General features: G+C 43.3%; 1 protein-coding gene across 4 annotated transcripts in view; it reads right to left on the reverse strand.

Moving 5' to 3' along the window:
- Positions 1 to 15872, reverse strand: part of LOC129707706 (non-muscle caldesmon-like) — a 175540-nt gene continuing 159668 nt past the window's right edge. For 3 of the 4 annotated variants that reach the window (XM_055652927.1, XM_055652928.1, XM_055652931.1), the window contains 3 exons: positions 10330 to 10419; positions 5579 to 5639; positions 1 to 1414 (listed from right to left, as the gene is read on the reverse strand). In XM_055652927.1, the coding sequence (XP_055508902.1) occupies positions 1383 to 1414; positions 5579 to 5639; positions 10330 to 10419 (183 nt within the window). In that variant the 3' untranslated portion in view covers positions 1 to 1382. The remainder of the gene's footprint in view (positions 1415 to 5578; positions 5640 to 10329; positions 10420 to 15872) is intronic. The other variant, XM_055652929.1, reaches the window with a different exon arrangement.

The raw sequence follows: 15872 nt of genomic DNA on the forward strand, positions 1-15872 counted from the left end.
TTATAGAAATAATCTATTTATTGTGAATTGCCATTGTCAAAATACATTGTTTTTGAACACTTTTAATGAAAAATGCAATTGCCTAACACGCCGTAACTAGTTGTGGTGTTCACAAAGTGGCAAAAAGCAGAATGACTTAAGATAAAAGTTGCATAGTTTTCTTTTCAGACCTATACAATAATTGAGTGCATTTGCATTTCATGTTATATGTAAACCAAACAAAAACCAAAATGGTTCATAGCGTAGCATTTGTAGCACATCTTTGGGCTGGATTTTCACCTTGACTTGACTTGTTGCAGAGATGACCAAGTACAGAAGGAGTTTTTTTCCCCCCCCACTCAGTCTCAAAGTGAAACTGTTCCTGTTTTAACAATTCCAAATTCTTTCCAAACCAAGACCGTTACACCCTTTCTGTATTTGTCACGTATGCAATTAAAGATATAAATAAGAGTGTAATACATCAAAATGTATGAAATACAATTCCTGTAACATGCATATTGGAAGTTCAGTGTTTTGGAAAATGCATAACTCATTTATTTCTCTTAATACCATACCCATTAATCTATCTCTCAGTAAACACATACATACAGTACACACACACACAGACACAAACACTCATACCTTAAAATATAATGATACAATTTTTTAATAATTTTGAGGCAGATTCTATATTTTTTGTTTGTTTCAGAATTCATTTTGAACACCCAAAGCCTGAGGATGGAACTAAAGTATGGCGGGAAACGTGGACATTTCAAATACACTGTGATGCAGGCATCTATTTGGTTTATTGCTGAATATATGATCTCGCTATTTAAGCTAGTTGAAAGCTTGCTATTCTTATTACGCTACAAAGCTGGAAAGTGTGATTGTTATCTGTGATGAATCTCTACGTTCCTCCGCACTTAGCAAACTGAACCATTCCATGATCAGTACCACTATTATAAATCAATTTTAAACCTATTGAAACGTATTTAACAGAAATGAGAAAAAAAATAAAAAAATTATCTATTAGGCAAAATTGGGGAAAAGGTCTGATCACAAACTGTATTGGTTTTAACATTTAACTCATCAATGAATTCATGATCAAAATGTTCTCCTTGCGATAAGTAATTTTGTTTTCAAGTATGTATAATCAATGTTATAAATGTTTGAATCTCACAGCACATTTCTTGTAGGCAATATCAGGAATTCTGAAATCGATACAAAGGGAAAGTAGACCTATGAATATCCGTTACAAATACAGATTTTCGATGCATTGATATTACACGTGGCGATGACTGGGAAGATGTGAAGACACATTTGTTCATAAAATACTCCATAAATAAAGAAAACTCAACTAGGTGCCTCAGAACCGTGTGGGTCAGTATTCTGTGAAGATGTCTTTAAGGCCCATTTTCATAAGGTGCCATCCCTGCTGATGAAAGAAAGAGAGATCAAACGAGTTCTGTGCCAATGAACATTCCAGACCAAATGTGTAGGAAGGAACTGCAGATGCTGGTTTAAAGACACAAAATGCTGGAGTGACTCAGCGGAACAGGCAGCATCTCGGGATGGAAGAAATGGGTGACGTTTTGTGTCAACTGAGGAAAGGTCAGACTGGGTCAGGGTTTTCAGGTCAGACTGAAGAAGGGTCTCGACCCGAAACGTCACCCATTCCTTCTATCCAGAGATGCTGCCTGTTCCGCTGAGTTACTCCAGCATTTTGTGTCTACATTTCGGATCAAGGTTAAGAGTTAAAAATACGAACGTGACCTGCTCTTCAGAAATGTGTCATTTTAACCCTTCCCGTGTTGAATGGTTGAAGCATTCAACGGAGTTCATATGCTGTTAGCATCGAGTGTGAGTGACAATTAATGGAGTTTGATAATTCGTCAAGGTATGGCCAAATATAGTTGCCAATCAAATCCATCCCATCTAAAAATAGAACATCAATGAACTCCTGTTGCAGTCACTCAAACTCCATGGGGAGCAGAACAATTGGGCTTGTTTAGGAATACCAAGAAGTTTTTTCTGCTTATTCTGTGCAAACAAAATGAAGACTGTAGTAACACAAAAACTTTGCTCTTTCAATCAATCACTTCGCAATCAACCCCTCTACAACAATGAGAAGATGCGTTTGCTAAAATGACGTACTTTTCAAAACTCATGCACGGAGCTTTGATGTAATGTCCCTGATGTGGCAAGTAATTCTTTCCACAGATTGTGAACATGTACAGATGAGCTTGGATGGGATAATGGTATTAAAAGCAGAGCTGTAGTCTATGAATAGAGGTCTGACGTAGGCATCTCACTGACCCAGGTGTTCCAGGGATGAGTGTGGGGCCAAGGGAGATGGCATCGGCCATGGACCTGTTGTGGCAGTAAGCAAACTGCAGTGGGTCAAGGCTGACTGGATTTAATGTGTTCCATAACTAGCCTCTCAAAGCACTTCATGATGGCTTTGAGGAAAGCACTTCAATCCTGACTGCCGGTGTTGAGAGTACGGAGTTTGTACGGTCCCTGTGTGAATGCATAAGTTTTGTCCAGGTGCTCTGGTTACCTCCCAAATCCAGAAGATGTGTAGCTTTGTGGGTTAATTGGCCCTTTGTAAAATGCCAATTTCACATTCCTAATGTGTAGGATGTGAAAGTGGAATAACCTAGAACTAGTGTGAATGGGTTGGCATGGACTCATTGAAGGGCCTGTTTCCACGCTGTATCTCTAAACTCAATTAATCTACACTAAATTAAACTAAACTGAACTAAACAAGGCCTCTCTATTGCCGTTTTGATGAAGAGGCTTTTAACCTGAAATCTTTACTCTCTTTCTTGGTGGTATGGGGGACAGTGAAGAATGTTATCCAAGATTACAATAGGATCTTGATTAATGGCACCAATGGGCCGAGGAATGGCAGACAGAGTTTAATTTGTATAAATGTGAGATGTTGCACAGAGCTGAGATAAACCAGGGCAGGACATACACAGAGCCCGAGGGAATATGGCGAGAGCAGAGAGACCAGGGGATGCAGGTACACAATTCCACGCCAGTGACAAAACAGCGAGAGAGAGTGGTAAAAAAAGGGTTTGTCATCGGTCAATGTATTGAGTACAGGCTGAACAAGACCACATTTGTAGTACTTGTACAGTTCTGGTCATTCTGCTATTGCAAGGATGTCACTAAACTGGAGAGAGTGCAAAGGAGATTAACATGGATGTTGCCTGGTCTGGAAGGATTGAGCAATAATGAGAGGCTGGATAGTTGGGTCTTTTTTCCACTGTACTGTACAAAGGCTGAGGGGTGATCTTATGGAGGTTTACAAAATCATGAGGGGCGTAGATAAGGTGAACAGCCGCAGCCTTTTCTCCAGGGGATGGGGAGTCCAAAAGTAGACAACATCCATTTAAGGTGAGGGGGGAACGATTTGAAAGGGACCCGAGGGGCAGAGTTTTTCACACAGAGCTTAACTAGTACATATATGGAATGAGCTGCCATAGGATGTGGTCGAGGCGGGTCTGCATACAATATTGAAAAGACATTTGGACAGGTACATGGATAGGAGAGTTTGGAGTGGTATGGGTCTTGAGCAGGGAAGTGGGACTAAATCAGCTAGGCAACTCGGTCGGCATGGATGAGTTGGGCCGAAGGGCCTATTTCCGTGCTGTATAACTTCCCACAGATGCTGCCTTGTCAATTTTGAACGTTGTGGCAGGAAATTAATTGAAAGTCAAACGCTACTCATAGATCAATGTGGAAAATCCTTAATTTTGCTATTACTGAACAGTTATTCCATTTCTAATGAAAAGCCATCACTGTTAAAAGGTACACAAAAAAGCTGGAGAAACTCCAGTCTGAAGAAGGGTTTCGGCCCGAAACGTTGCCTATTTCCTTCGCTCCATAGATGCTGCTCCACCCGCTGAGTTTCTCCAGCTTTTTTGTGTACCTTCGATTTTCCAGCATCTGCAGTTCCTTCTTAAACACTGTTAAAAGGTTCTCTCTGTTATATTCTCCATGCCAACATCTTCCATCTGTTTAGTATCCCAGGCACGGTCTGTTCTTATGGCACACATGCTATTGATCACTGCTTACAGTAACTTACTATGTTGAAAGGAAATTAAATCAATATCAAAATAATGACCCTCACTAATATATCTTCTGAACTTGTCATAGAGTCATACAGCATGGAAACAGGCCCTTCGGCCCAACTTGCCCATGCTGACCAGCATACCCATCTACCCTAGTCCACGTCCACGTTTGGTCTACATCCTTCTAAACCTTCTTTATCCATGTAGCTGTCCAAATGTATTTAAAATGTTGTTATTACACCCGACTCAACTACCTCCTCGGGCAGCTCATTCCATATACCTCCCACCCTCTGTGTGAAAAAGTTGTCCCTCAGGTTCCTATTAAATCTTTCCCCTCCCACCTTAAACCTACGTCCTCTGTTTCTTGATTCCCTACTCTGGGTTAAAGACTCTGTGTATTCATCCTATGATTTTGTACATCTCTATGAGGTCACTCCTCAGCCTCCTACACTCCAAGGAATAAGGTTCTAGCCTGACCAACCCCTCCCTATAATCTAAGGGCCTCAAATCCAGGCAACATCCCCGCAACATCCTCTCTCCACCCTTTCCAGTCTTGCAATGGGCATTCAGTCCTTGCTAATCAAGCCTGTACAACCATCTTATGCCTGGCAAGTAGTTAACCTTAAAGATAAAAACACACAGTGCTGGAGTAACTTAGCTGGTCAGGTAGCATCCCTGGAGAACATGGTTAGGTGATGTTTCGGGTGAGGCCCTTTTTTGTTTGAGAACCTTCTTCAGATTTCTTTTGTTTGAAGAAGGGTCCCGACCTGAAATGTCGGCTGTCTGTGCCCTCCAGAGATGATGTGTTACTCCGGCATTTTGTATTTTTGTTATAAACCTGCATCTGGAGTTCCTTCCTCATTATGAACCTTACTCATTTCGTGCCACAGTCAGGAACAATACGCAGCTGCTGTAAGGTACACTGATGTGATCCTTGTTTACTTCTTGGTATCCTTCATAAGGTATTTTTAAAACGCTGCCGCGGCTAAGAGTGATTAACAACCAGTCTTGACGTGCTCTTCATTTTAACACAACACATTTGTCCCACATGTGATTTAACAAGCACGGCTCAGATTCCTATGTCTATTTAAATTTAGACAATACAAGGCTAAGCTGGCGCTATAACATTGAAAAATATTCTTATTTTAGAAATAAACAGGTGATTTATCACCTTTTTGGTAAAGAGTAATGAACAGCGGCAGTGAAACAAAAGATGCATTGACACATGGCCAGTCATTCATCAGACGCTTCTTATATGCTGGCCTTTAAAGGGTACATACGTACGTACACTTTGTTCTCAATGCTCTCGCTCACTCAGTGTTCTGGTTTTGCAGCCTTTCTGCTGACGCCTAATAAACATTATTGAAACCACCATAAAATAATCTAATGTTCAGCTGCTACAGTTCATTCACAATAACTGTCAGCATAGACGGAAATAGTGCTGTGAACACATTACAAGTACTGTACCTGGATGTAATGTTCAATTTCCACTTGAGGCGCTCATGAAACTCACTTACCATTAATGTAACCGCCATGAACCCCTGTTGAACCTGCTGTCAACTTACTTCCAGTTGTAATCTAGGTGTAACAAAGGACAATGGTCATCATTTTTCTAGAGTACATTGTACTAATTTGTGCCCAACTCCTCCGCCTGTTCAATGCTCCCTTCAATCAGTTTCCAGCCTATGTATCCATCTACCTTCTGTGCCAGATCTGCTGGTGAAACGCGCCCAAGTAACGTGGCAATAAACTCAACTCGACTTGAGAAAGACACCTGGGCGCTTAAAAGGGAATCCACGCTTTAATGGACCAAACTGTACTCTGGTGATATGTTCTTTTAACATACATGTTCTAGTTTTACATAAGCACTTCTGTACAATGGAATCAATACGTTTAATCCTTTTTCCCAAAACAAAAGAGGAAGTGATGGCTGTTTGAAGACTCATCGCTTGTCCAAAGTTCACCATTACCATCATTATTATTAAAACAAGTTGTTGCTCTGTTCATTTTGGCATCCTAACTAATTTTTTACCTACTTCAACGAACCACTGAACACCAGCTAACTTTTTACCCTTTCAGAGAGACATTAACACTAAACCTTGAATAGATTGTAGTCCCCCTGGTGTGACCAGAATACGTTTTTTCATTTGGTACTTATGGGCGGCACAGAGATGCAGTTGGTGGAGATGGTGCCTTACTGCGCCAGAGACCCAGGTTCGATCCTGACCTCGGGTGCTGTGTGCAGAGTTATACCTGTGATCGTGTTGGTTTTCTCCGGGTGCTCCGGTTTCCTCCCACGTCCCAAGGACATGCGGGTTTGTAGCATAATTGGCCTCTAAAATTTGCAATTAATGTGTAGGGAGTGGATGATGAAGTGGGATGATGTAGAACTAGTGTGAACGAGTGACTGATAGTAGACGTGGACTCAGTGGGTCAAAGGGCCTGTTTCCATGATGTATCTTTCAATCAAACTAACAAATAGTGGATTTGGGTTGTGTTAATTGGGTGGTTGATGGTCGGCAGGGCCTGTTTCGATGCTATATCTTGCATGTCAGTTCAGTCTAATAATCTGACCTCCATCGCTATCGGGGGGCAAGGAATACCAGAGATTTGCCGCTGAGTGAGGACATTTCTATCCACTCCTGTGCTGCATCTTTCAAGCAATTCAATCAATCATAATGTGGCCCAAGCGATGCATAGACCAGTGAACATGCACAGAGGACTGCAATGGGAACCAACATCAGTGCCAATTGGAGAGCTCGTGGCCAAGGCGGCTTTGCCAAACTCTGCGCCAAAATAATCAAAAGACATTTGTTATAGGAAAGATGTCGAGCTGGAAAGGGCGCAGAGAAGATTCAGGAGGATGTTGCCAGTATTCGAGGGCCTGAGCTATAGGGAGAGATTGAGTAAGCTCGGACACTATTCATTGGAGAGCAGGAGGATGAGAAGTCATCTTGTAGAGGTTTACAAAATCATGAGAGAAAGAGATCGGGTAAACGCACAGCTTCTCGCCCAGGGTAAGGGATTTGTGGATCAGAGGAGAAAGGTTTAAGGTGAGGGGGCAAAATTTAATACGGACCCGAATGGTAACTTTTTTTTACACAAAGGGTGGTGGGTGTATGGAACGAGCTGCCGGTGGAGATGGGACATGTTGGTCGCCGTGGGCAAGTTGGGCCAAAGGGCCTGTTTTCACGCTGTATGACTCTATGACACATATAATTGGCATGTATGACTGGTTCACTCATTTTGTGCAGAGTAAGAGCGTCAATATGTAGTGGTGAATTCACATTCACACATTATCATAGAATCACAGAATATGGCCGTCTGGCCCATTAAGTCCATACCACGGAGCATCAAGCATCCATTTTAATGTAATCCCATTTTTATTTTCCCCACATCCCTATCAACTCCACCCAGGTTCTCTCCCTCACCCATACACTAGGGGGAGTTTGACAAATGAACCCACCAATTCACAACATCATGCTGCCTCACCAACTGTGCCAAGCCCAGCCTCAGCTCTCCAGCAGACAGGTTGAAGACCATAGTCAGGCAATTACTTCTTAACAATGTTTTAACATTGAAATGGCCACGTATACATCAATGAAAAGTTATTTGTAGACGTCCAATAAAGGACTCAGAACTTCAATGGCAAGCGTTAAAGAACTTAAAGAACAGCAGGTCGACAGAATATAGGACAGTACAGCACAGGAACAGGCCCTTCAGCCCACAATGTCCATGCTAAACATGATGCCAAGGTAAACTAATCTCCGCTACCCACACGTGATCCATATCTCTCCATTCCCTATACTTCCCTATACATGTGCCTAACTAAAAACCTCTTAAACGGCCACTATCACATCTACCTCCACCACCACCACCCATGGCAATGCTTTCCAGGCACCCACCACCCTCTGTGTAAAATAAACTTGCCCTGCACATCTCCTTTAAACTTCACCCCTCTCACTTTCAAGCTGCGCACTCTAGTCTTTGACATTTGCATCCCGTGGAAGATGGTCTGTCGACCTTATGTACTACAATCCTCTTAACTTCCAACATTCCAAAGAAAACAATCCAAGTCTGTCCAGCCCCCCATTGTAATGAACACCCCCTAATATCAGCATGGTAACCTTGGTTGATGTACAGCAAGTTCTTGCATTGGCCAGAATCCAGCACACAAAGGACAAACCACCATACAATGAGCACTCTGCCAGCTACAGGGTGAATAGATGTTGCAATGAAGGGAACACAGGGCAGGAGTTTGAATGAACTTGTTGCTGGGAAGCTGTGTGTAACTGCAACTGTGATTGTGTCAAATCACACATTTTAGGTGATTGAGCATGAGAATATTGAATGCATTTGAGTAGACCGAAGGAACTGCAGATGCTGATTTACCAAAAAAGGCACCAAGTGCTGGAGTATCTCAGTGGGTCAGGCGGCATCTATGGAGAACATGGACAGTCGACATTTCAGGATGGGACCCTTCTTCAAACTGATTGTAGTGTGGTGGAGAGAGCTGGATGGGGGGGGGGGGGGGGGGTGGGGTGGGTGGGGGAGAGGGGACAAAGCCTGGCAAGTGATAGGTGGATACCGATAAGGGCGAGGGGGGGGGGGGGGGGGAGGCTAGGGCAAATGAATGGTGGATACAGATAGGTGCGGGGAGGCAGGGAGTTAATGATTGATGGATAATTGGACAAAAGCCAGAGATGAATAGACAAAAAGCTTGAGATAAGGAGATGAGTGAAGGTGCGTGAACTGTGAAGCCAAAGCAATAATGGTGGAAGGGGCGAGGCGAAGGGGAAAGGGAGAAATGGGTGCGCTTCAGGTAGGGCACAGGGGAGAGAGGGGGAAACAAGTGGGCAGTGTGGAAAGGGGGAATTTGTTTGTAGGTAAAGAAAAGACGCCAGATGCTGGAGTAACTCTGCGAGTCGGGCAGCATCTCTGGAGAACATGGATAGGCAATGTTTCGTGTCAGTGTGAAGATGGGTCCCGACCTGAAACGTCACCTACCCAACTTCTCCAGAGATGCTGCCTGACTCGCTGAGTTACTCCAGCACTTTGCATCTTTTTTTGTAACCAGCAATTGCAGTTCCTTGTATCTACCTTTGTTTGTAGGTAGTTAGATGTCGACCCGTTAGATAGCACATTTTTAAGGAAAGCCTAGTTGTTGTGACTAAATTAGAATGCTTGTGTTTAGACTGGTAGAAACCTGCTGCAGAGATTGTTTTTAGCTGTGCGAATATTGGCCACCATTTCAGAGAGCTTCACGTTGAAAAGAAAGTGCAATGGAGGATGTGGATCCCGCCAGTAAAATGAGGTGCCAAACTCTACAATGGATGCTAAAGCAACCCAGAATGTTCCTCTGTGAAAATAAGTTTCCAGTCACATGGACCAGGGATGTTGATCTTTGAAAACGTGCAGATAGAGAGGATTATGTGACTTGGGCATCTTGAAAACTTTCACTATGTTCCCCAGCACACGCTGGTGCAGCGGTAGAGTTGCTGCTGTGCAACACCAGAGACCCGGGTTCCATCCTGCTGTCTTGTACGGAGTTTGTACGTTCTCCCCGTGACTCACGTGGGATTTCTCCGGGATCTCCGGATTCCTCGCACATTCCAAACATGTACAGGTTTGTAGGTTAATTGGCTTGGTATAATTGTTAAATTGTCCCTAATGTACAGGGTGGCGTTAGTGGGCGGGGATCATTTTTCGGAGCGGACACGGTGGGCCAACTCAGATTTAGAGATACTGCTGTTTCCGTGCTGAATCTCTAAACTAAACAAACGGTACCTGGTGAAATGGCAGGGCAGTAAGTGTGTGAATGTACTTGTTGCAACATATCACCAACACAAAAGCAGTCACTCACTGGGGACAATGACAACTGAAGTTTCAAGCCGGCCTGTCTGTGTGTGAATCTGGTGACCAAGGTCAGATTTGTCTCCAGAGCTTGGAGACAAAATGGCATTTTTAACTTTTGACGACCCATTCTGATACCTATTCTCTTGCTCTAAACTTTCTATCACAGTTCCTCCTTATTCATCTGAGCACAAAATACCAGTCGCAACTTTTCTTCATTTTGATAAGTTACAGGTTTAGGATCAATAAAAAAAAAAATTCAGTATAATATTTGGATAATCACTAATAATATTTAAATAGCTCCCCAGTGAACATCTTTGTTTTGTGCAGCCAATCCAGAGATGTAACAGTTTACATCTGAGTTAAAGTTGGAGTCGGCATGAATATAGATATATGTCTTCTATCCAATTATGACCTTAGAAGGGGTGGTTGGTTTTCCATTGGAAGTGTCAGTTTTATTCTCCCATAGGTTGCGCTTGCTTGATACATCTCCTGGCCTCACGTCCTGAAATTAGATACAAAAATTGTTAAGATCTTAACAAAAATAAATTTGCAGATCTATGCAGGAGCAAAGAACTGCAGATGCTGGTTAATACACAGAAAGACACAAAGTGCTGGAGTAACTCAGCAGGTCAGGCAGCATCTTCTTCAGCTTTCTTCAATGTCTGAGGAAGCATCCCGATCTGAAACATCGCCTACCCATGTTCTCCAGAGATGCTGCCCGACCCACTGAGCTACTGCAGCACCTTATATCCATTTGCAGATCTATGACACAAGCACACAGACTGGGACATTGTGCATCTTTTCCCGACTTTGTGATGTGTTCAATAATCATTTTCAGTGTAATTTGCATGTGGCGCAGAAGAGACAAAGCGTGGTGTAGTTCTGTTCACTGGGTATCACACGTATGACTTAAGAGAGCAAGGCATATCCAAAAGTAGTGATCCAACGATTTGCAAAACAGATTTGAATTAACACCCATCAGCATACTGTGTTTTGAATGTTATCTAAACGATGACCATGCACAGTGCGCAGATTTATAGTCTCCAAATTCATACTTTACCATCCTTTGTGAATTTAGCCACAAAGATGAGGCCCAATGAACTCTTGTTGCTGCATCAACGTAGCTTATTTCTGCAGTGCGGTTCAACTAGTTTTATTCCAACTGCTCTGAGTTCAGTCCAGAGAATTTCAAAGTTGCCATCGTGGCCAAGGTACGGTTAAATGTGATTCCGAAGTAATTAAAAACGGCCGATCATTGTAAATGGAAACTGAGTCCTGCTGCTGGATTTATCCCCAACCCCCAAAATCCATCCCATTGTTTCCATAACTAAAATGTAATCATCGATCGGAGACTTCTTTCCATAAGCCTCTACCCCATTGTGGACATTGGACTTTGCCTGTGGGGCCGTCGTGGCACAATGCTGACAACTATATTCTGCACTCTGTATCTTCCTAAACGTAACCAGCTTGTTTTGTTTTGCATTAATATTAAATTTGTACTGCACGGCTTTTAGTGTCTATCGTCCCTGATATGAGTGGCATGCTCAGATCAGAGAGTGTCGTGAAGAGTTGTCCAGATTACACCAGATCAGGCCAGGCCATTTCCATTGGTGAAGGACATTACTTAATCACATGAGATTTTACACCAATCTGCTGCCTCATTGGTCAACATTAACAACACACTTTCCCCCCCATAATTTTGGATTTAATTATTCACGAATTTGAATTCCTCAACTGCCATGACAAAATTCAAAATTGTCTCCCTGGATGAAGAGTCTGTAGGCAGCATGCTCTATATGAAAGGAAGGGACTGTACATATCTCACTCCTTGCAAGACCTCGAAGGTCCTTGCAGGTCATTTTCTCTAATCCCTGACATGGAACACAAACAAACTGGTGACCGTGTAACAAAAGCTTTTCACGGTACCTCGGCACACTTGAGAATAAACTAAACTCAACTCGACTCAAACTCGAATATTTGCCTCAGTTCACTCAGATGTACAATGCCAGGATTGTATAGCTTCCTCTCAACACCACAGTCACGAGTCAAGAGTGTTTAATTGTCATAAGTTCCAGAACAGAACAATGACAATCTTACTTGCAGCAGCACAGCAGGTTTGTAAAGACGGTACTCAATAGACAGCATAATAAAGAAACAAAAGGAAATTGCGTTAAATAAAAATTCCAATATAGTGCAACAACAAACCAAAGCCCAGAGTGCGTGGTCCAATCCAGGCAGTTTTTAACTATACATGTCAAGGCTACACTGAGGCTGTCTGTCAGTACTACATTGAAATGAATGCATTGTGTAACTTACTGCCCAATAAAACACCAACATAGAACAGACTCCCAAAACCTCTAAACAGAATGGTAGATCCTGGTCTCTTTAATTCTGGTAGTCTTTAGGAAATCTTTAAAGCGTAATTTTTATGAAGAAATCTACAACTGGCAGGGTTAACAAATCATCAACTCTGTCTTTGACACCTGGGTTTAAAGATATTGGTGGGTTTGATAATGTGGGCAATCAATGATTTATTCTGCTTTTCTCCACCCATTTCTCTCAGCACAACGTGTCCTCCTGACTCAATAATGGGTTTCAAGTTTTCTGCCAACTTTCGAGCTGGTGAATCACAATCCTAGGCTCTTTTAAAAGGCTTGCTGAATCTTGGCGACAGAGGAAGGCCGACATTCTTTATGTGGGGGGTACTTCAAGGGGATGGAGCCCAGAACAATAAGGTGGCATTTGCCATTTATGTTTTGTTAGCAAGAGAGCTCTGAACAGGCAGAGCAAAGCACTAAGTTCTAAATCTGCTTCATTTTCTTTTAGCATAAAGGTCAAATGTATCTGTCCGGTAGAGAACATAGTGACTGGTTGCATCACGGCCTGGTCTGGCAACTTGAACGCCCAGGAACAAACGAGATAACAAACAGCGGTGGACACTGCCACCGGTCCATCACAGGTTCTGATCTCACCGGTCCATTCTGATCTCCCCACCATCGAATGGATCTGCAGGAGTCGCTGCCATAAAAGGCGGCCAGCATCATCAGAGACCCTCACCACCCTGCCCACGCTCTCATTTCGCTCCTGCCATCGGGACGAAGGTACAGGAATCTGAAAACTGTGACCACCAGATTCAAGAACAGCTTCTTCCCAACAACTATCAGGCTCTTGAACACAACACTAACTAAATCATGATGTTTGAACTCTCATGGTTTCACTTAGAATTCAGGCTTTTGGCACTAATATTGGGGTTTTTAAATGTTATTCTATTTATTACATTATCTATGAGTAGTGTGCTTACAGGCCTGTTATGCTTTTGCAAGTAAGAATTTCATCGTTCCTTTGTCGGTACATATAAGAATTAAACACTCTTGACTCTCGCCTTGACTCTTACAGTGCAGTTAAACACTCAACTATCTTTGCATTCTGTACTCTAACTGGATCTTGTTGTCTTGATCTTTTGGAAATGTAATTTATCAGCCTCATTGAAAAGACCTTGAGGGGAGGAGAGGGGGTGACACAGTGGTAGAGTTGCTGCCTTACAGCGCCAGGGACCCGGGTATGATCCTGACTGCAGGTACTGTCTGTACGGAGTTTGCACGTTCTCCCTGCGATCACGTGGGTTTTCCCCGGGAGCTCTATTTCCTCACACATTCCAAAGACGTACAGGTTTGGAGGCTAATTTATCTTCGGTAAAATTGTAAATAGTCCTTAGTGTGTAGGATAGTGCTAGTGTGCAGGGATTGCTAGTCGGCACGGACTTGGTGGGTTGACGGGCCTGTAAACTGGATCTCTAAACTAAATGAAACCATATAGGAATAGTCAATGCCGTCATAAGTACATCTTCCGTCAATGCTATTTGTACAACTGATGCAGGGGACTGTTAACTTTGGAGCCTGATATCACAGTTGGAGAAAATTGTGAGAGGCATGGGAAGAGTCAACATAATTAACAATTCTCATAACGATCATGTTTTTGCATGTGCATTGATTGGAATGACCGAGTGAAAAATAAAATTGCATTTTGCTCTACTCAATGTGAACATTGCCCTGGATAAACAATTAATAAAAAAAAGTCAAGGTAGATTTACCTGATTAATGACAAAAGTCTCTGATCACCAGCAAGTAGAAGAAAGAAAGTATAGGAGATGCCAAATCAGAAAGAAATGAGCGAAGATATGAAGAAAGGAGGTAGAGGGATCAACTAGGCAAGAAAAGAGGAGAGGTTAGAGGTTAGAAAACTGCACACAAGGCCCTTATGCTTTACACTAGATTTCTGGCGACATAAAGACATTTTCACAAGGTCGATGTAAATGAGTTGTGGAAACGCGTTTCAAATCATAAAATTGGACAGTGGATAAATTAAATTGTTAAACTCCTTCCAGCCTTTGGTTCTAAACCTTAAGGTGTATAACACCTCCCTCTTGTGGAGACTACAATAACCGCATATTACCAAACCTTTTTTATGCCTGAAAGCCCTGTCCCATGGTACAAATTCATTCCAAGAGCTCTCCCGAGTTTTAAATAAACCAAACTCATGGTAAGCACGGAGAATGAACGTAGCGGGTACGTCGGAGCTCGGGGACGTCTCTTAGTGGCTCGTAACGCTAACGGCAGGTACTCGGGAAGACTCGCTAACGGCAGGTAAGCACGGGAACACTCGTGAAGATTTTTCAACATGATGAAAAATGTCCACGAGAGCCCCGAGTACCGACGAGTGGCCATTACCGTAAATCTCCGAGTTCGAATCAGGGCAAACTCGGGAGAGCTCTTGGAATGAACTCGTACCGTGGGACAGGGCTATTACTGGTTCAAACTCTGGGAGTAAAATGGGCACGCTTCTTTATTTCACCGTATGCTGAAGTCTATTACCGTCGCATCTTCTCCTCCCTCAAATGGACAAGGAATTTATCCGAGCTCGCAACCGTCGCTGGGAGTCTAACGATGGTGCACTTGTGCAGAGCAGAAATCATCTCCACTTTTCCCCCTCAAGCGTAGCTTTGCTTCCACCAATTGAGAAACAATGGTCTGAAGCAGTGGTTGGTAGAATCCCAGTTGATACTGTGACCGATTTAGTCTTATTCTGCAAAGCACTTCCTCAAAGCTAACTAAGAAAGCACACCAGAGCCCCCACCTCCTCAGGCCACTGAGGAAATGTGGCATATCTGCAACGATTCTCACATACTTCTACAGCTGCACCATAGAAAGCACACTGTCGGCTTGCATCACAGCTTGGTTTGGGAACAGCTCTGCCCAAGACCGCAAGAAATTGCAGAGAGTTGTGGATGTAGCCCAGTCCATCCCACAGACCAGACTCCCCACCATCGACTCCATCTACACTTCACGCTGCCTCGGGAAAGCAGGCAACATAATCAAAGACTTGTCCCACCTCGGTCATTCCTTCTTCTCCCCGCTCCCATCTGGGAGAAGATACAGTCTCTAAACCAAGAGACACAAAAACTACTGCAAATCTTGAGCTCAACACAAAGTGGGAGGAACTCAAGTGGGTCAGCATCAGTGGAGGGCATGGACAGGCAACTTTTTGTGTCTGGACCTTCCCTTAAGGGCCTGTCCCTCTGTACGAGGCCATTCAAGAGCTCTCTTGAGTTTAAAAAAAAAAAAACGAACTCGTGGTAAGTAGGTAGAATGTTCGTAGTGGCTACGTCGGAGCTCGTGGATGTCTTGTAGCGGCTCGTAACGCTAACGGCAGGTACTCGGGAAACGCAGTAACTCGTGAAGTTTTTTTCAGCACTGTGAAAAATGTCCACGAGAGCCCCGAGTACCTACGAACGGCTATTACCGTAATTCTCCGAGTTCGAATCAGGGGAAACTCGGGAGAACTCTTGAATTACCTCGTACAGTGGGACAGGCCCTTTAGACTGACAGAGTGGGGGGGGAGAAAGCTGGAAAAGAGAGGTGGGGGCAGGCTAAATCCTGTCAAATGGTAGATGGTTAC

The sequence above is a fragment of the Leucoraja erinacea genome, chromosome 22, assembly GCF_028641065.1.
Source record: "Leucoraja erinacea ecotype New England chromosome 22, Leri_hhj_1, whole genome shotgun sequence".
In the NCBI taxonomy this organism is placed as follows: domain Eukaryota; kingdom Metazoa; phylum Chordata; class Chondrichthyes; order Rajiformes; family Rajidae; genus Leucoraja; species Leucoraja erinaceus.